The sequence below is a fragment of the Camelus bactrianus genome, chromosome 3 (assembly GCF_048773025.1).
Source record: "Camelus bactrianus isolate YW-2024 breed Bactrian camel chromosome 3, ASM4877302v1, whole genome shotgun sequence".
Lineage (NCBI taxonomy): Eukaryota > Metazoa > Chordata > Mammalia > Artiodactyla > Camelidae > Camelus > Camelus bactrianus.
The window spans coordinates 48,161,221-48,181,517 of record NC_133541.1 but is presented as its reverse complement, the minus strand read 5'-3'; the positions used below and the strand labels follow the sequence as shown (position 1 = coordinate 48,181,517).

At 36.5% G+C, this 20,297-nt stretch overlaps 1 protein-coding gene across 1 annotated transcript; it reads right to left on the bottom strand.

Moving 5' to 3' along the window:
• Window positions 1-335: 335 nt before the first annotated feature.
• Window positions 336-15,911, bottom strand: KGD4 (alpha-ketoglutarate dehydrogenase subunit 4). The gene is made up of 4 exons (XM_010949349.3): window positions 15,760-15,911; window positions 5,785-5,848; window positions 4,466-4,650; window positions 336-3,928 (listed from the first exon to the last, which is right to left on the bottom strand). Exons 1-4 carry the CDS (start codon window positions 15,799-15,801, stop codon window positions 3,911-3,913), a joined length of 309 nt encoding a protein of 102 aa, XP_010947651.1. The 5' UTR covers window positions 15,802-15,911; the 3' UTR covers window positions 336-3,910.
• Window positions 15,912-20,297: the final 4,386 nt, after the last annotated feature.

The following is a 20,297-nucleotide window of genomic DNA, read 5'->3' as shown; positions in this document are numbered from 1 at the left end:
GTGGAAAGCTTCGCCTTGTCTGTCATCTCGCTTTCTGGTTGTTGTTCAGGGGCGTCCTGTCACCAGGATTACTTTGGACGCCTAATCCGACAAGTTCAGGTCACTTAAACGAGTGCCCAGTTATTAAGGGCTGGTCAAGAGGCATTCTTAGTACTTTATGAAGAAACACGCCCAGGGAAACAAGTTCCAAGTCAAGTAGACAATTCTGTGCTGTGGAACAGATAGCTTGCCATCCGTTTTCTACTCTGAAAAGTGGAAGTAAGACCACATCACAGGTGGTTGCGAGGAGTAAATGAAACTTGCACAAATTTTAGACAGATTTCACACAAAACAAATTAAACACATTAAATCATTTATTTAACGAATATATATTGGGTGTTTACCACGTACCAGGCTCTGTCAAGGCTGAGAAATCAATCAGCAGGTAAAAAAAGATCCCTACCTTCCAATGGGAGGCAATAAACAAGTAACATATGCTATGATACATAGTGATAATTGCTACAGAGATAATAAAGCAGAGAAAGGGGAGACAGTAGGGTTTGTGGTTTTAAATACGGTGGTACTATAAGGAAATTACTGAAAAGCCACTGCAGAGTTTTGAGCAGACAAGTGATACGATCTGACTTAATGTTTTAAAAGGTTCCCTCTGGCTGTTGTGAGAGGCTACACTATAGACTTACATGGCAAGGAAAATCAAGAAGGCCAGTTTAAGATTTATTGCTGCAATCCAAATGTATTAGGTAGTATCAGTTTGGCTTCTAGTCAATAGGATTTGCTGACAGACTGGATATGGGTTGGGGTAGGGGAAAGGTAATTCTAAGGTTTTGAGCTGGAGCATTTGATGTTCCTAAAAGCTGAGAATCCTGATTTTCAGTTATGTTAAAGAAGGCAGCAGAATACAAGAGCTCATAAGTTAGCCAAGGTAATACAGTGTAAATGTTGAGTCCTAAGTCTGGATCTAGAATACCTGCCTATGAATACTGGTCCCACAAGTACTCACTCAATAGATTTATGATTTGAGAGTATTATTTAATCTTTCTGTTCCTAGTTTCCTCCTCTGCAATAAGGCCTACTCACTGGATTGCTGCAAGGCTTAAATGACTTCACACTTCAAAAACCCTTAGGATAGTGTCTGACAGTGTTCAGTTTATGTTAGCTATCACATAAAGCACTATTATTGGTCACCTTCCAGTTGTCACTACTTGGGTCTTTATCGAATTCTGATGCCTTCATTGAGCAAAATTCTCATACACTGCATTAAACACACCATCTACATACCACTTACACCTCTTAATTGTGGCAAGTCATACCTAATGATACAATGTCACATGATATAGATGAACGTTCCTTCTAAAAGACATCACTGTAACAATAATCTAACCTCACTTGTAGTGGCAATAAGCTAAACAGGGCTCTAAATTTGATAGGAAACCTGTGAGGCTTCAAGTTCCGAAGTGTGCCATGGTATATGAAGTGATAATCACATTATACCATGTTGCTGACAAGTAAATTCCTATTTTAGAACACTTTAAATAGGGTAACAAAGGCAACGTTTAAGTGTTATTCGGGGTTCATTAGGTCATTGTATATATAAAATACCATTCAGCACCTGTATAGCATTTCACAACCTACAGAGCACTTTCCCACATCAGTAATGAGTAGGCAGCTTCCAAGATGGCCCCAATGATTCTTGCCTTCTGGTATTAATGTACTTGTATAGTTTCCTCACACAATGAAACAGCCTATTCGGCATGACCAGTAGAATACAGCAGAAGTGAATGTGTGTACTTCTGAGTCTAGATCGTAAAGAGGCATTGCTGCTTCTGCTTGTATGCTGGGACCATTTGCTCTGGGGGAAGTCAGTCATGTTATGAATTCACTCAGGCAGCCCTCTGAAGAGGCCTATGTGGAGGGGAACTGAGGCCTCTGTCCTACAGCCAGCATCAACCTGGTGGATTGTCCAGCCCCAGGGAAGCCTTCAGATAACTGCAACCCCAGGTGGCATCTGATTGCAGCCTCATGAGAAACACTGAGCACAAGTGCCCAGCTGAGCTGCTCCAGAATTCCTGACCCAGAGAAAACATGAGCTATTAAGTGATTATGGTTGTTCTTAGCCACTAAGTTTTGGGGTGATTTGTTACAAAGTAATAGACAATACACCAATTTGATCCTGCCTACCACACTGTATAGCACTGGAAAGAAAACTGCAACTTGGACAAACTAAACAATTTGCTGACAGTTACAGATGTAAGTGTTTAATCCCTAAATAAAAATACAAGCTATTTACTCTAAGCCAAGCCCAAATTCTATGACACCATCTTCCTTAGGAACTCATCCAAGGATAGCAATTCCCACTAACATCCTTCTGTCATACTTCTACCTCACAAATTCCATACAAGTGATACATATTTTCATTGTAATACTTTCATGGCAGCACCTGTAGTAAAGGTGTCCCTCAGACAGTTCCAGTATTGGGGTTTCTAACTGCTGGCCTGCAGTATTACTCAAGCCACTCTTCATTACCTGAAACTCCTCTGTTTCTGAAAGCAAAAACCTTGCCTTGGGCTTCCTTTTACTGAAATGAGAAAGCTAAAGATAAAAAAGAGAATAGTACTAGCTTATAAGAAAATTTTCCAGATACATATTTTTAAATAATAAAAAAGAAATCATAAGTCCTATATTTCTCGTGAGTCACCAAAACAGCTTATTGCTAGCACCAAACTCCTATCTCACATTTGAGTTGGGGCAACGTCTATAGTAAGCCACAATACACAATTTACATGAAAAGCAGATCAACTCTGAATAGTTAAAAAAAAAAAAGTATAAAGATTAGCCCACTGGAAACTGGGTATATATAAAAATGTACTCAACAATTCTTCTCTATTGCTCATGAGTTAACCTTACTATTAGGGATGATTTCTTTAAGGCATATTCTAGAAATCATTAAAGGTATGGAAGAGAATTCATTTCACTTTGTGAGGCTTTACTTTCACAATAATACATACCCTTGGCACAGGAAGACCCTATTCAAAGTTCATTAATTGCCTTAAGAAGGTAAATGGTTAGGTTGATTTTATGAGGCTTTTAGACAATAAGTTTGAGAAAGTTTATGATTATCAGGATTTGTATACACAATCACAAAACAGTAAAATAAACCAAAGAACACGACTTTCTTAACATCCCTAAAAACATAATAAATTGCCATTTCTGGTCAAATGTTATTCCTATGCTGTATTCATTTTGATCTCTTATTTTCCACTTTATACTCTGACATTTTTTTCTGAACAATAAACTCAACATAGGGAGGTTGTGTTAACCCCCTAGTCTTAATACCACAGTCACCCGTTATACCATGCTATACTTTTATCATTTAGAGGAGGATATGCTTATTAAGCCAGTTATACTCCAGTAACTTTGTGAATGCAAATATGTTAAGAGGATTAAGAACAAATAATGGAGTCATTATTTCACTGATCCTCATCCAATTTCAGGAAAATCACTTCCAGAAAGCAGCAATTCTGCCTGATATACTCATTCCATGTCTAAATAGAAACTTGAAGAAAAGTAGAGATTATAGGAAACCTATGATAGTTCACTAGACATTGTGTGCTTTTAATAGTTCAACACTGGTAATACTTGATAATCAAGGGTAAATTAATAACATTTTAAAATGTATACTTTAATAAGTATAAAGTATATAAACAATCAGGCAAGCTTGTGCAGAAGCTGACCAAGACACATAAATTAGGAGATACAAGTGTCCATCTAAATCTTCTATACTTCTTTTTTTTTTTACACGATATTTATTAAAGTTGTTTAATTTATAATTTCTCATTTGTCATTTTGGAAGTCCTTTATTGTAAAGACTATTCTGTTGTCTGATGACAAACAGCAGCCACAGTCTCGGTGATTATTCTGGACCTCCACGCTGAAAAGGAAAAAATAAACAGTAAAATTAGGTGTTACATTTCTAAAGAAATGTCTTCATGGCCACTGTACAAATTTACAACAGTTTAAGCAAAACGACTGGTAGTTTTTAAAAACAATTTTAGATTTTTCATAGCTTTGGGGCACTCATGTCATTTTATAAAGAATTTCAGATCTGAAAGGGATTCAAGGTTGACCTAGATCAATGGTCCTCAAATTTCTTGGTCTTAGAAGTCCTTTACACTCTTAACAAATTGTTGAGGACTCTAAAGAGCTTTTTTCCCATGGGGTATATATATTTTGCTGTTTATTACCATACTATACATCTACACATATATACCTTCATGTACATTTATTTAGGGTTCAAACATGGTTTATTTCTCATAGTCCTATCCTATCCACCTGACCATCTCTGTCTTAGCTTTGGACACATCTTGATAAGACAGTGAGAAAAACATGTTAAATCAGCACGTGAAGCTCAAAAGCCAATAATGTTAAGGTGTTTTCCACAGTATTGTGATAAAGAGCAACAACATACTTGGATAAATTCCATTTCTTCTTGAGACACAAGTTTCCTTCTGTACTTCTGAGGTAATGTTTTTATCATCTCTGCAGTGTCTGGTGGGCCCTGATTCATCAGCCAGTCTGGTGATTTACTTCCCTTAGAATGCTGTGAAAGTGCAGAGTGAGATGGTAGTCCTGCCGATCTTAAAACTTCTGATACTGAAATGAAAAATTTAAAAAACTTATTAAAGGAATTGTTCAGTGTCTTAAAATACTATGTTGAGTTACCTATTATTGAATAATCAAGTTATTCTTAAAATGATCAGTATTATAATTCCAAGAGATAAGTATTACAGAATAACTTAGCTGGGAAGCTATATATAACTTCATAAAGTTCTTTTTAAAACAAATGAGGTAGTTTTAAGTGAATGAATTACTAAATTGAAGAAAAGGTTTCTAAAATAATGAAATTGCTAGATAGTGGAGTTCAATCCATACAGATAACCTACATTACTTAAATTATGTTATTTGGTAGAGTTTATGGTGATATCTTACAATGCAGAATACGAAAGTTGGTAAATGTAGATGAGATTCATTTTCTCATTGCCTTTATACTTGTTTGTCACCTCTATCTTAATTCTTCAAGAGCTATAATAAGTTAAAAATATCCATATAAAATTTGTCAAAATTCTCCCTGAATTAAAGGTCAAGTATTTTATAATAAAGATAGTGACAGAGGATCTGCTAAAAAGGAAGGCTCAGAGAAAAACAAAACTTGTTCAGTCTTCGATTACTTTATAGGCAATGATTGCTAATGTCTAAGGCAATCTGAGAAATGAATGAATAGATAAACGAGTAAATAAAAGGTTAACTGGGAGAGAAATAGAGGAATGGTTATTATTCCTAATAATCTCTGCAAATGTAAGCATAATTCTTCCAACAGATAGGAGAAAAGTAGAATAAAAATTCCCCTATATAAACTCAGTATCATTAAAAATTCAGAAATATCTACTGTTGAGTCTCTTCCTTTTTATTTTGTGTTTTGTGTGTGTGTTAGGGGAGTTAAATTGGTTTATTTATTTATTTATTTTAATGGAGGTACTGGAGACTGAACCCAGGACCTGGTGCATGCTAAGCACACGCTCTACCACTGAGCTATACCCTTCCCTGAGTTACTTCCTTTTTAAATGGAGGTAGTAAAAAGTTAGTTTCTACTTGCATGCAACCTAAAGTATCATTTTGATCTAAACTACAACAGTCTACCTGATTTTAAAATGAGAAATATTGTCTATAATATTCATGTATAAATCTATATGCACATTATTTTTCTAATCTAAATAAAGTATAACTTACCATTGGGTTTAGGATTGTCCCTTCTGTCAGGGAACCTTATCAATGGAGTATGTGGCTTGACTACCTAAAGGAAAAATAAAATGCATGAAAAAGAAATGAAGCTCTAAAATCACTTCACTAATTACATAAGAAATAATCTACTGAAGCTCACAAGCAGACACCTTTGTTAAAATAACTTCGTACTTGACAACAACTTTAAGTTTTACTATTTTACTATTCCCAACCAGGAAAGTTAGTTTATGAACTGCTAACCTATTTATCTTATCTGCTATTCGTAATAACTTCGTACCTATACATCACAAGACATTTTACTGTACTGCCAACTGACCTCCAAAGAACCCTGTGAGGGAACATTTCTGCACTGTTGGTGGGAATACAGTTTGGTGCAGCCAATATGGAAAACAGTATGGAGATTCCTCAAAAAACTAAAAACAGACTTAACATGTAATCCAGCAATCCTACTCCTGGGCATATATCCAGAGGGAACTCTAATTTGAAAAGATACATGCACCCCAATGTTCACAACAGCACTATATACAACAGCCAAGACATGGAAACAAACTAAATGTCCATTGATAGATGACTGGATAAAGAAGTTGTGGTATATTTATACAGTGGACTATTACCCAGCCATAAAAAAGAATGAAAAAATGCCATTTGTGTCAACATGGATGGACCTGTTGAAGATTATCATTCTAAGTGAAGTAAGCCAGAACGAGAAAGAAAAAATACCATGATATTACTCATATGTGGAATCTAAAAAAAGAAAAAAGAAGACACTAATGAACTTATCTACAAAACAGGAACAGAATTATAGACATAGTATACAATCTTATGATTACCTGGGGGAAAGGGAGTGGGAAGGGATAAATTGGGAGAGATTTACAAATATTACTAGTATATACAAAATAGATAAATAATAAGTTTCTTCTGTATAGCACAGAGAAGTATATTCAATATCTTATAGTAACTATAATGAAAAAGAATATGAAAACGAATATATGTATGCATATATATGACTGAAACATTATGCTGTACACGAGAAACTGACACATTGTAAACTGACTGTACTTCAACTAAAAAACAAAAAAAAAAACCCAAAAAAAACCGCTATGAATATGACATGGACTTTATGTTGCAAAACTTCTAAATTGCCCTGCTGATTGATAAGAATTGGAAGTTTCCTGACTTGTACTGAGTGTTGTTTCACTACTATGTTAATACCTGGCAGTTTAGGTTAAAAAGCATATTGAAAATTAGGTAATGAAAAAAATACTTTTTCTGACAGAAAAGTGATACATGTTCTCTGTAAAAAATCTGGGAAAAAATCAAAAAGCACAAAGAAGAAAAGACTATCTGTAAGCCCCAAACCCCCAGATGTTTTAGATTTAAAAATCTGATAGCCCTTTAGTCTCTTTCCTATACCCAAGGAAATACATGATTTTAGAATACTGCTTTTAAGAACAGATATTTGAGGAGTATTAATGTTTTATCTCTAAAATTCCAGATTTATACTATAGAGGATCTTAAGTGGAACTTTCAGTAGGAAATCTTTCGAATATACAATGTTGAGACCAATAAACTGAGCACTATTTTCAATGAAAGTAATCTGTAAGTGGCTGTGTCTAGTGAGATTGAAGCTTGTGTTTATCTGCAATATATCTGTATATCTGTACTACACATTATACATTTTACATGAGTACAGAAGTACACAGGCTTGTGAGGACTGGCCTGAAAACTAACCACTATGATTCTGCTGCTGTGAGAAAATGCTGGAAGATAGTTGTCTCCCTAAACAGAAAAGCATGGCCAAGTCTTTCACGTTAAAAAAACAAAACTTCTCACTCCCTCTAGTAACTGTTTTCACAGCCAAGCTTTCTGAAAGAGTGTTCTATCCATCCTACAGTCCTAAGTTTTTCAGATGTTCAGCTTCCAGCTCGCATTTGGCACTCAAGAGGAACATGATGATCTGGGCTCTCCGGACCTCTCAAGCCTCATTCCCCACCACTGTACCATTTACTCCAGCTATTCTGAAGTACTTCTCATTTTCCTATCTCATCCTGCCAGTTCCATCCACATTTAATCTACAGCTTGTGCGCTCTGCCAGGGGATCTCTCCTGAGTCCTACCCCATTTCCATGTCTCTGCTTTCACCTGATTGCTTATCTTTTAAAACAGCTAAAATGTCGGTCCTCTCTAAGAAGCTCCCGATTCCTAAATCTGATTTTAAAACTCCTCCTGTGTTTCCACAGCATCCTTAACACCTTAAGAATACTGTGTAGAGAACAGATAAATGAGCCAATGATTACAGGAGGACAAAGCTTCTAGAAAGGCAGAGTTGGAAAATTAAGCACTTCTGCAGCAGTGCCTAGTACATAGTAAATGCTCAGTAAACATCTGCCAAATAAGTGAATGACCTTTTCTAAAAAGTTAGGACTAACTATATAGGCATGTAAGTATGTATACATACACTTAGACAAATGTACATACACCAGAGAGAAAGAACTCATTTCAACATTGCTTTTGTACCCTTCAAAATATTATGTAATGTGCCCATATACATTCCCACAGTTTCGTGTCCCCCCTTTTTTAACAGAAAATTTTAAAAATACATAAAAGAGAGTACTAAAATAAACCCTGATAAACACATTAAACAACTTCAACAGTAATACAGTCAATCTTACTTCATCAACCGCTCCATTAACCAAATCCAATCATCTCATCTCACCTATTAATACCAACTACATATATCACTAACAGAAAAGGATTTTTGTTAAGCCATAATCAAAGTAATTTTTCACACTTAACAAGATAAAAATAATTCTTGAATATATTTAATACTTAGCTTATGCTCAAATGTTCCTGTCCCAAAACTGTCTTTTTAAAATTCTAAATATAAAGAGAAGTGAGTAGCAGTCCACCAGCTGAGTGGCTTACAACTAAGAAGAAAAAAGGAGCTAATCCAAATAACATTCATAGTGCTTGGACTATATACTTTCAGTCTAAAGGCAAAAAAAAAAAAAAAAAAAGTGAAATACAGAGAAATCTTGAACTTTTTACTTAGTAGGCTGGTTTTATAGATACAGCTATTCTGAAATCATTTTGTATATACTGTAGGACTGAGCAGATGATTACATATATGCATTGATGATTGGTGGGGCCAGGGATTTCCCTGTGAGAAAGAACGTACAAATGTGGGATGGGGGAAGGCAAGGAAAAATGCTGCAGTGTTAAGACTGGAATCTGAGGGGAAAAAAAAAAAAGATTGGAATCTGAGGGAATTCATGATAAATGCCAAGTTTATTCAGTCAGCCCCTGTTAATTTGGGTTGTTAATTTGTTTCCAGTCTTTCTTCTATTAAAATAATAGAGTCAATATCCTTGTACTATTCTTATCTTTGCCAGTGTATCTCTGAGAGATCTCCAGAAAAAATACTGCTAGGTCAAAAAAGAAAAACATAATTTTGAGGGGTATTGCCAGATTTTCCCTTCATAGGGGTTATACTATTTTGTATTCCTCTAGCAACCAAGCCTAGTCCTCCACGGCCTTCCCAACACATGTGATCCAACCTGTACATCTTAAATAAAATCAAATTGATGAAATATGTTACCTCTACGTAGTTTAATTTTCCTTTCTCTTATTATAAGTAACACTGCCTATCTTTTCAAATGGTTAAGAGACATTTTTATTTCTTTACCTGTGAATATGTTTACAATTCTTACTCATTTTTCTGTGCTTACAAGTTTTTGTATATAATGGCTATTAACCCTTTGTCTGCTGCATTTTTTATCCATTTAAAAAAATTTGGATATATTATTTTCTGATGAGTAAGTTTTTTTTTTTTCTCCTTTTTAGTGCAGTCCAAATTATCAAGCTTCCCCCTTATTGTTCCTATGTCATAGTTGGGAAAAGTTTTCCCCACTCCCAGGTTATAGAGAAATTTATGTTTTCATTTGGTAGTTGTATGGTTTCATTTCTTTTAACTTTTTATTTTGAAATAATCATGGATTCACAGGACCTTGCAAAAAACCTCAGGGAGGTCTGTGTGCCCTTCATTCAGTTTCCCACCATGGTACCATCTTGCACAACTATAATACAGTATCAAAACCAGGAAACTAACAATAGTACAGTCTACACAGAGCATTTAGATTTGATCAGTTTTATATGCACTCTTTTGTACATGTATAAAGTTCTTTGCAATTTTGGTTTCATTTTCTCCAGTAAGATATTAGATCCATTTGAAATCTACCGTTGTATAAGATGTGAGCAGTGGGTCTTATTTAATCTTTTTCCAAAAGGCTATCCAGTTGTACTTATTAAAAAGTTCATTTCCTCTGATTTAAGATGCTACCTTTTATCATATGCTCAATTTCCAGAGCAGCATTTGCTAACACTTCCAATACAATGTTAAACAATAATGGAAATATCGGGCGTCCTTATATTGTTCTCGGTTTTACTAAGGGAGTCATGTCAAAGAATTTTCTATCAATTCCTATTTGACTGTTTTTTAAAAAGAATGGGTTATAGGCTTTTGTCAGATGTCCTTTCTGCTTTCTTTTGGTTTTCTTTGTTCTTTTTCTCACTTATATAGAGTTGGATATTTATTTATTTAGAGTTGGATACTTACATTAAATTAATTTATTTTAACTTTTATTAAGATAGGTATTTGATATGAATTTTGCTCTGATTACTGCTTTAGCTGTAGTGTTTTTATTATTATTTTTGGTACATTTTACACTTTCATTTTGTATTTTCCCTTTAACCCAAGCATTAACAGAATTTTAAAAAATACACAGAGACAGAAGGGCCAGTTTATTTTTTACTTTTGTTATTAATTTTTATTGCATGTTAAGAGGGAGGGTATAGCTCAAGTGGTAGAATGCATGCTTAGCATGCCCAGGGTACTGGGTTCAATCCCCAGTACCGCTTCTAAAAATAAATAAATGAATGAATAAACCTAATTACACCTCCCCCCACAAAATTTTTCCATTGCATCTTAGAGAATGTTGTTTTATTTGTATTTTTTTGAATGTACTGATGTTTTCTTTAGAGCCTAATATGTTATTAATTTTCACAAATGTTTCATATGCATTTGAAAAGTGGATAATTATTATAAAGGTGCAAGTACATAGTGATTATCTGCAAGATCATTCTTACTATGTTCTTTAGGTCTTCTAAATCCTTAACAATTTTTTATCTACTAACCTATTGTCAAAAGGTATATTGACTTCTCTAAGAATTTTTTTTTCTATTTCTCCTTGCATCTCCTATAGTTTGTTTTATGAAATAAGTTGCTGAGTAATTCAGTACAAAATCAATAATTATTATATCTTAACTGTGAAATGTAGCTTTTAACATTGTAAAGTGTCCTCTGTCTTTTTAAGAGCTTTTTGATTTGAATTCTACCTTATTTGATAACAAGATTGTAACTCCTTTTATATTTGCATTGGTCTGACATATCTTCACCTATCCTTTCACCATTGTTAAATACTTTTTTTTTTTTTTTGAGCAGTTTTAGGTTGACAGCAAAATTGAGCAGAAAGCACAGAGTTCTCATATACCCACTGGGCACCCTCCCCACTTACCGCCCCCTCCCCCTCCAGACTTCCTCACTATCAACATCTCCTCCCATCAGGATTCTCTATGTTACAATTAATGAAACTATATTGACATGTCATTATCAAAGTTTTACATTAGAGTTCATTCTTGGTATTGTACATTCTATGGGTTTTGACAAATGTACAATGATGTATCCACTATTACAGCATCTTCTGTGCTCTGCCTACTCATCCCTTCTTTCCCCCAGTCTCTGGCAACCACTGATTTGTTTACTGTCTCCAAAGTTTTGCTTTTTCCAGAATGTCATTACAGATGGAACCATACAGTATGTAGCCTTTTCAGATTGGCTTCTTTCATTTAGTAACATGCATGTACATTTCCTCCATGTCTTCTCATGGCTTGGAGCTTATTTCTTTTTAGTGTTGAATAATATTACATTGCCTGATGTACCATAGTTTATTTATTCATTCACCTACTAAAACACATCTTGGCTGCTTCCAAGTTTTGGCAGTTATAAATAAAGCTGCTATAAACATCCATGTGCAGGTTTTTGTTTGGATATCAGTTTTCAACTCAGTTGGTTAATACCAAAGAGTGCAATTATTCAACCATATAGTAAAAAGTATGTTTAGTTTTGTAAGAAACTGCCAAACTGACTTCCAAAGTGGCTATACCATTTTGCACTCCCAACAGCAGTGAATGAGTTCCCGTTGCTCCACATCCTTGTTGGCATTTGGTGGTGTCAGTATTTCAGCCATTCTAATAAGTATGTAGAGATGTCTGACTTTTGTCTTAATATGCAATTCCCTAATGACTATGATGTTCCTTTTCATGTGCTTCTTTGTTATCTATACATCTTCTTTGTTGAGGTGTTTGTTCAGCTCTTTTGCTAATTTTTTAAATCAGGCTGTTTTCCTATTGTTGACTTTTAAGAGTTCTTTGTATATCCTGACTAACAGTCCTTTATTAGGAATGTTTTTAGCAAATATTTTCTCCCATTCTGTGGTTTCTCTCCTCATTCTCTTGACACTGTCTTTTGCAGACCAAACGTTTTCAATTTTAATGACATCCAGTTTATCAATTATTTCTTTCATGGATTGTGCCACTGGTGTTATATTTAAAAAGTCACTGCCAACCCCAAGATCATCTAAATTTTCTTCTATGTTACCTGCTGGAAATTTTATAGTTCTCCATTTTACATATAGTTCTATGATCTATTTTGAGTTAATTTTTTGTGACAAGTATAAGGTCTGTGTCTAGATTAATTTTTTGCAAGTGGATGTCCAATTGTTCCAGCATCATTTTTGAATGCTAAAAATTTTTTAAATATTTTCCATTGGCTTAATATGCAAATATCTGTATCCTTTGTTTTTCTACAGGATACACAGTTAAAATGTCAAGCTACTGGAATCTGGAGATTATTTTATTTTTATTTTTATTGATGTATAGTCAGTTTACAATGTTTTGTTAATTTCTGGTGTACAGCATAGTTTTTCAGTCCAGCACCACTTATTAAAAAGACTATCTTTTTTACACTGTATTGCCTTTGCTCCTTTGTCAAAGATCAGTTGACCACCCTTTTATTTCTACCTTTCTAAGTCTCTTAGACAGTTTTAGCTGTGCCTCTTATATATAACACAGCACTGACTAGTCATTTTTTGCCCAATATGAGAATAATTTTTAAAAAAGGGTTAGGTCATTTACATTTATAGATATAACTCACAGGTTTGGTATATTTCTGTCATATTATTTAAATATAAATTCCCTTGTCATATGACCTTTTCCTTTATTTTCATTTGTGGGTTTGTTGTTGTTGTTGTTGTTGTTGTTGTTTTATTTAGAAAGATTTGTATTTTTGTGTAATATTTATGTTCATGTTGCTACTGAGTTCAGAGCTGTAACACCCCTAAATCTTTTTTTTTTTTTTAATTTTACTGAGGTGGAGGTAATTAGGTTTACTTATTTATTTTTAGAGTCAGTACTGGGGATTGAACCCAGGACCTTATGCATGCTAGGCATGTGCTCTAGCACTTGAGCTATATCCTCCCCTCTATGTACCATCCCTAAATCTTAACCTAACATCTAATCTCAACTATAACCAACCTGTACCTCTCTTCTATTACTTCCCACAATCAGTTTCATCAAGTTCTTCATTTCCTTGATCATTCTGTTTTCCCCTAGTCATTGGTTCCATCCTGACTTGACTTCCTTTCTTATCTAGCCTAGAACCCATAGTCCATTCAACATCCTCTTAGGACTCTCAACTTCCTTACTGGTTATTTTCACCTCACCTGCAAATCTCAAACCCTGAATTAATCCAACCACCCATCTTCTTCCCCTGCGTCTTCTGCAGCTAAATGATTTCCTAAATGACTATCTCCTTTCTACTCTTGCATCATCCCAAACATATCAAATATACACTGCTTGGCATTCAGTAGGCATTTAATGAATACTTATAACTTACTCTTCTAAAATTTTGAATACCTTATAGTCCAGCCAAATTTCTCTACTTAATGGTGACACCATGCTTTGTGAATTGCCATCAGTTTGTGTCAGTCTGTTGAAATACTCTTTCTTCAAGGTATGGATCCACAGTTAAGTTCTAAGCTCTGTGGAGGTACCATGTCTTGTCTTTTTGGCACTGCAGTCCCAGCCCTGAGTATAGGCCTGGCACAGAAGTACTCATTTTGCTAATGGTAATGTGTAATTATTCTATAATATCAGCACATGCTGCTTTGTATTATGAATTTGTATACAAATCTTTGTAGCTCTGTTAGGAGACAGACCATTCCTTATTGTATACCTCACAGTATTTTTTTTAACATCAGTAGTTAGTTCTTTACTGTTGCTGTGTACTATTCCATTTTAACAAATCAACCACGATTTGTTTATCCTGCTAATGGACATTTAGTTATTTTCTGGTTTGGGGTTATTATGAATAAAGCAACTATGAATGTTTTTATACAGTGTTTTCATAGGTATATGCACTTATTTCTCTGGGGTACAAGCCTATTAGCAGAACTGCTAGGATGTGGGGCAGGTATGTTTAACCAGTACTGGAGACCAACAAAAGTTTTCCAAAGTGGCGGTACCATTTTACACACCTACTAGCAATACATGAGAGTTTTAAGTGCTTCATGTTCTCATCATCACTTGGTACTGTCAGTCTTTTTCATTTTAATAATGTTGGTGGGTACAGTAGTACTTCTTGGTTTTAATTGGTATTTTCCTGGCAAGTAATAATGCTGAGCATCTTTTCACAAGCTTATTGCTCATGTGGACCTCTTCCTTTGTGCAATATAAAGTTTTTTTTTTTTTTACCGATTTTAAAAGTTGGGCTATACATTACAGATATATATGACTATTTATTATGGATACCAGTCCTTTGACAGATGTTCTCCTGTCCTTACAGTGTCTTTAATTAGTTAACACTGAGTAACTGCCCACTGAATAAGTGAGGATTATTCGATGCAATGGGAGCAAAGACTGGGATGTAGGATTAGCCTTCAGAGTGAAACAACTTTAAGAACTTTTAAAAGATGTACTTGTGCAAAGGGAAATGCAGTTCTCATATCAAAGGCAGAAGCTAATCATACAATAACATAATTTTAGAGTTGAAAAAGATCATATAAAGCACGCACAAAAAGTGGACGTTGTGGCCCTTTGTATACCAATTTTACCTCTCCTATTTAAGCTACAGACCACAGCTGGAGAAGCAAATACAAAAGCTATCAGGAGTTGTAACTGATGTGTGGACTAACAATAAAGTTCCTCTAGCACGAATCTAAACTCGGGGTAAAGCTTAGGAAATCAACACTAAGACACATATTACAGATAAACTTAAAATATATCTTTTTTCTATTCCCCACCCCCCAGCCTGTAACCAGACGCTTGGATTAGTGGGGGAGAACCCGCCCTGGGCGAGGACGCAGCCCGCGGGGGCCAGTTCTCCGGCCGTTCCCAAGACCTTGAAGGGACACTGGGTCAGATGCAGGGTTCCCTTCCTTTCACTCACCGCTACCGCCTTCCTTCCGATTGGCTGATCCGCGACAACACAGCCACTACTAGTCGCCGATTGGCCAGGCTATTGCCTGGGGAGCCTAACCCACAGACGCCTAAGAGGGCTTAACGAGGTGCTGGTGTAGGGCAGTCCAGGGACTTCGAAGTACCTGCGTGCCTAACTCCTGAGATGCACTGCCGCGGCCTGGCTCGAACCCTCAGCTCCGGTCCCCGGCTCACTGCGCGACCCAACCAGCTCAAGTCCAATTCTCACATACACCCCCAGGCGCCGCTGCTAGCCCTACCCAGGGCCGCGGTCACAGCGCAGCCTCCGCCACCGCGTTTCCTCCCCAGCGCCATTGGTATAGTCAGCACCATCCCTACCGGCCACGCCGCGGAAGAGACCGAATTTCCTTACCTGAACGACCCTGCTAGCAGACGCCATCTTGCTGCCCATCATGACCCTCGAGAAGGGGCAGCTTCCGGGGCGCTAGCGGGCAGCGGCTATAACGGGAGTCCTTGGGCGGCTGGGGGCGGGCCTAGCCTGTGACGTCACGGGGAGGAGCGAGCGGTTAGGAGGGTCCCGCCTCCACCGTGGAGCTAACCCCACCCACGAGAGCCTGACCCCGCCCCGCCCCTCCTCTGCCTAGGAACGACCCACGTGTTTCCCATTATTTCATTTTGCAGAGGAAGGTTTGTGATAACTGGATTTATTTTTGCTCTTCAGCCTATGCGTGATCTAGGACCATTTCCTCTCCGGATAGTTTTTAATTTCAGTGTAGTCCAAAATGTAATCTGAAACCAAATAGGTAATATAAACTCTTGGAGCTTCCTAAAACAAGCAAGCTTGTTAAAATTTAGGAGTAAGCATCAAGCTCAGAAAGAATGGTAAGTTTCGGTTCTATACAAGACCACCTCATATTCCCTTGCTTATTAGCATTGCTTGATTTGGTATTCTGTTTGCTTTCTCTGCCACTAGTCCTGATATGAAACTGCTGCCTGCTTCAAGTTTGAGAGAACTCAAAAATTGAAGCTTTTTGTTTTTTAAAACACGAGTCATCCATATCATTACCCCAAGTTAAATTAAATTCTATAGTAAATATTAATGTTTACAGTGTTAAAAACTTTACTACACAATATGTTGCAGCCACTAAACTTTGTAGGTAATGTAGACTTACGCTGTTGTAAATAGAGTGACAAATTTGTTTTGATGATCTAGCTCAGTGGTTTCTAAATCTAGGAGAGTTACTGAGCCTAAAAATGGGCCCTGCTAATTCAGAATGTCTGTGGAGGACATCAGAAATCTATTTTTCTCAAAAGCTTTTAAAGCTTGTTTTAGCAGCAAATATTCTAAAATCAGATTGATAAAGTGTTATGGAAATGACAGGCCAGCAAGAAACAAGCACCACTCAGAGGGCTGGAGTACTCAGATTTATTACGCTGGCAGGCTCAGAGGGGCTTCTGCTCCAAAGCTCTGAGCACCTCCAAGACGTGTGCATGAGGTTTTATAAGGTTAATTACAAGATTGGGGTATTCGGCCAATAGGCACGGAACAGCTTTAGCAGCATCATTATCACAAAAGTAGAGGCAGGGAGGCAGCAAACCAACATTTCAAGGCCAGATATGTCTCTTTGAAAATCCATCTGGCTAGCAAAAAACAGACAGGGAATCAGCAAACCGACACTAATTAACTTAGATTTATGAGTTAGCCCAGCAGAACTTAGATCAGTAATCCGACACTTGTTACACTTAGATTTGTGAGTTAGCTTGTTAGCCCAGCCCGGCTTTTCCTTCACAAAAGTGGTTAGATGGGCAAAGCATATGAACAGGAAGATTACAGAAAAGAAACACAACTGGCCCTTGAAACTTAAAAGACAGCCAACTTCCCTTATTCTAAGAAAAATTTACACTACACTGAAACACTATTTTTAATCCATCAAACTGGCCAACTGACATAATTTGGACAGTATGCTCTGGGGAAGCTGTAGGGAAAGAGGCACTAAATGGATATCGTTGGTAGAAGTACAAGATGGTACTCAAAAAAGTTATATACTGAATGATTCCAACAATATAACATTCTTGAAAAGGCAAAACTATAAAGCCAGTAAAAATATCAGTGGTTGCCAGGGAGAGAGAGACAAATAGACAGAGCACAGGGGATTTTTAGGACAGTGAAACTATTCTGTATGATACTGTAATGGTGTACACATGTCATACATTTGTCAAAATCCATAGAATATACAACCTTTGGGTGATAACAAATGTACCACTCTAGTGGAGGATGGTGATAGTGGGGGAGGTTGTGCATGTGTAGGACAGTAGGTATATGAGAACTCTGTACTTGGTGCTCAGTTTTGCTGTGAACCTAAAATTGCTCTAAAAAATAAAGTGTATTAATTTTTTAAAAAATCACCATTGCTGAAACCAGGTAGACTAATGTATTCTTATAAGTTCAAAAGTGGTGACCTATAGTTGATAACACTGTATTGTATAATTGAAATTTGCTGAGAGTAGAACTTAAATGTTCTCACCAAAAAGAAAAAAAAAAGGTAAATATGTATGGTGTTGGATGTGTTAACTGGATTGTGGGAATATTTTCATAATGTACATATGTATCAAATTATCATTATAAACTTTAAATATTTTACAATTTTATTTGCCAATGACCTCAGTAAAGCTGGGGAGGGGTTCAATCCCCAGTACCTCCATTAAAATAATTTAATAAATAAACTTTCCAAGTCCTCTAATACTGAGAAGTCTCCTGGGAATAACTAATGATAAATTCAGAAAATGTCAAATGCAGCACAGATCATTGGTCATGTTGGCATGAAGTTTGTTTTGGGGAGCCCTACAGGAAAATGCTCTTTTCTCTACTTGTGAATTTATTTGTAAGTGTTGGCATTCATAGTCCTTCACAGAATTTTCATCCAGGCTTCTTGTGGATTAGTTCTCTCTAGGATAAAGACAATAAAAGTAGCTGAAACTGGGGCAGCAAACTGCCTCAATCCCTAAATCTTATTTTCCTGCTGCTCAATTTCAGTCAGCCTCCTGTCATTAGATCATTTGATTACCCATCTCATGTTGATCTCATGATTTTTGTCTCATAAACCAAAAAATGTTGTCCACCACCCAGTCCTACAAAGATCAAGTCGTTAGCCACCGCAGTTGCTGACCTACAGTACACCCTCAGAGGCAGGATGAAGAACAGGAGGAGGCACTCTGTGTTTTGAGAGAACAGACAAAACAGGCCCTTAGATAGGTAGATATATTTCAGGAAAAATTTTTATGAACCTAGAATCTTGCATCTTCTCTATCTTAGGAAAGCACTAAAATTGTTTTGTTTTGTTTTGTTTTTAAACATTTTTTTTGAGTTATAGTCATTTTACAATGTTGTGTCAAATTCCAGTGTAGAGCACAAGTTTTCAGTTGTACATGTACATATATTCATTGTCGCATTTTTTTCGCTGTGAGCTACCACAAGATCTTGTATATATTTCCCTGTGCTATACAGTATAATCTTGTTATCTATTCTACATATGCCTGTCAATATCTACAAAGTTTGAACTCCCAGTCTATCCCTTCCCACTCCTCTCCCCCTTGGCAACCACAAGTTTGTATTCTCTATGAGTCTGCTTCTGTTTTGTATTTATGTTTTTGTTTTGCTTTTTTTAGATTCCACATATGAGTGATCTCATATGGTATTTTTCTTTCTCTTTCTGGCTTACTTCACTTAGAATGACATTCTCCAGGAACATCCATGTTGCTGCAAATGGCGTTGTCATTTTTATGGCTGAATAGTATTCCATTGTATAAATATACATCTTCTTTATCCAGTCATCTGTTGAGGGACATTTAGGCTGTTTCCATGTCTTGGCTATTGTAACTAGTGCTGCTAAGAACATTGGGATGCAGGTGTCTTTTTGAAGTAGGGTTCCTTCTGGATATATGCCCAGGAGCGGGATTCCTGGGTCATATAGTAAGTCTACTCCTAGTCTTTTGAGGAATCTGCATACTTTTTTCCACAGTGGCTGCACCAAACTGCATTCCCACCAGCAGTGTAGGAGGGTTCCCTTTTCTCCACAGCCTCTCCAGCATTTGTCATTTGTGGACTTTTGAATGATGGTCATTCTGACTTGGTGTGAGGTGACACCACATTGTAGTTTTGACTTGCATTTCTCAGACAATTAATGATACTGAGCATTTTTCCATGAGGAAAGCACTAAAATTGTTAACATATCTGTTCTTCTTGACTAGCAGTAACCTTCTACAGAGACATATGCTGCATTGCACATACTTCTTAGTCAAAATCACATATATACTGGCCTATCCCCCTACCTCTTTGGAGCAGTTCCTCTGCTGAGTTGCTGTCTCCTGGGATAGTCCTCAGTTAAGACACTGAATAAAACTCAAATCACAACTCTTATGTGGTGCATTTTTCTTTCAGTCAACAGTCTATATGCTGAATGCTATTATTTGGCCATTTTAATGGAACTGTGTAGCACATCATCTGATTCTGCCTCTTATGTTGTGCTTCTTAATGTCCCTATCTTACCTAGCCTTTAATTTCTTTCTTTTCCCACGTACCTTGTTCTTGACACTGGCTGTAGATCTGTTAGGCAAAACTCAGCATGCTTGACAGCCTCCTGATCCGATGGAGTACAAAGTACCTAGCACAACTTGTGGATTTTCTTGATAAAAAAATTTAAAACTATATTTAGTAAGGCAGATAGATATAAATTCTACTTTACAGGAGTACATAGGTGAAACAAGCTACATAAACTACTAAGAAACAATCAGACAATTCAGAATAGGGAACTTTCTACGGGGCAACTGGTTTCTTCAAGTCAATGACTGTAAGAGGTTGGGGTGGTGGACATATAATCTGTTGCAGATACTCAATTCAGTTCCACTATAGATCTTCCTCAATTTATGGTTGGGTTATGTCCCAATAAACTG

Excerpts from the sequence above, each read along its gene's own strand:
- KGD4 (XM_010949349.3), bottom strand. The coding sequence starts at position 15,801 with ATGATGGGCAGCAAGATGGCGTCTGCTAGCAGGGTCGTTCAG. Across the intron at positions 5,849-15,759 it reads CTGCTAGCAGGGTCGTTCAG|GTAGTCAAGCCACATACTCC; the intron begins GTAAGGAAATTC and ends TTTTTCCTTTAG. Across the intron at positions 4,651-5,784 it reads GGACAATCCTAAACCCAATG|TATCAGAAGTTTTAAGATCG; the intron begins GTAAGTTATACT and ends TTTTCATTTCAG.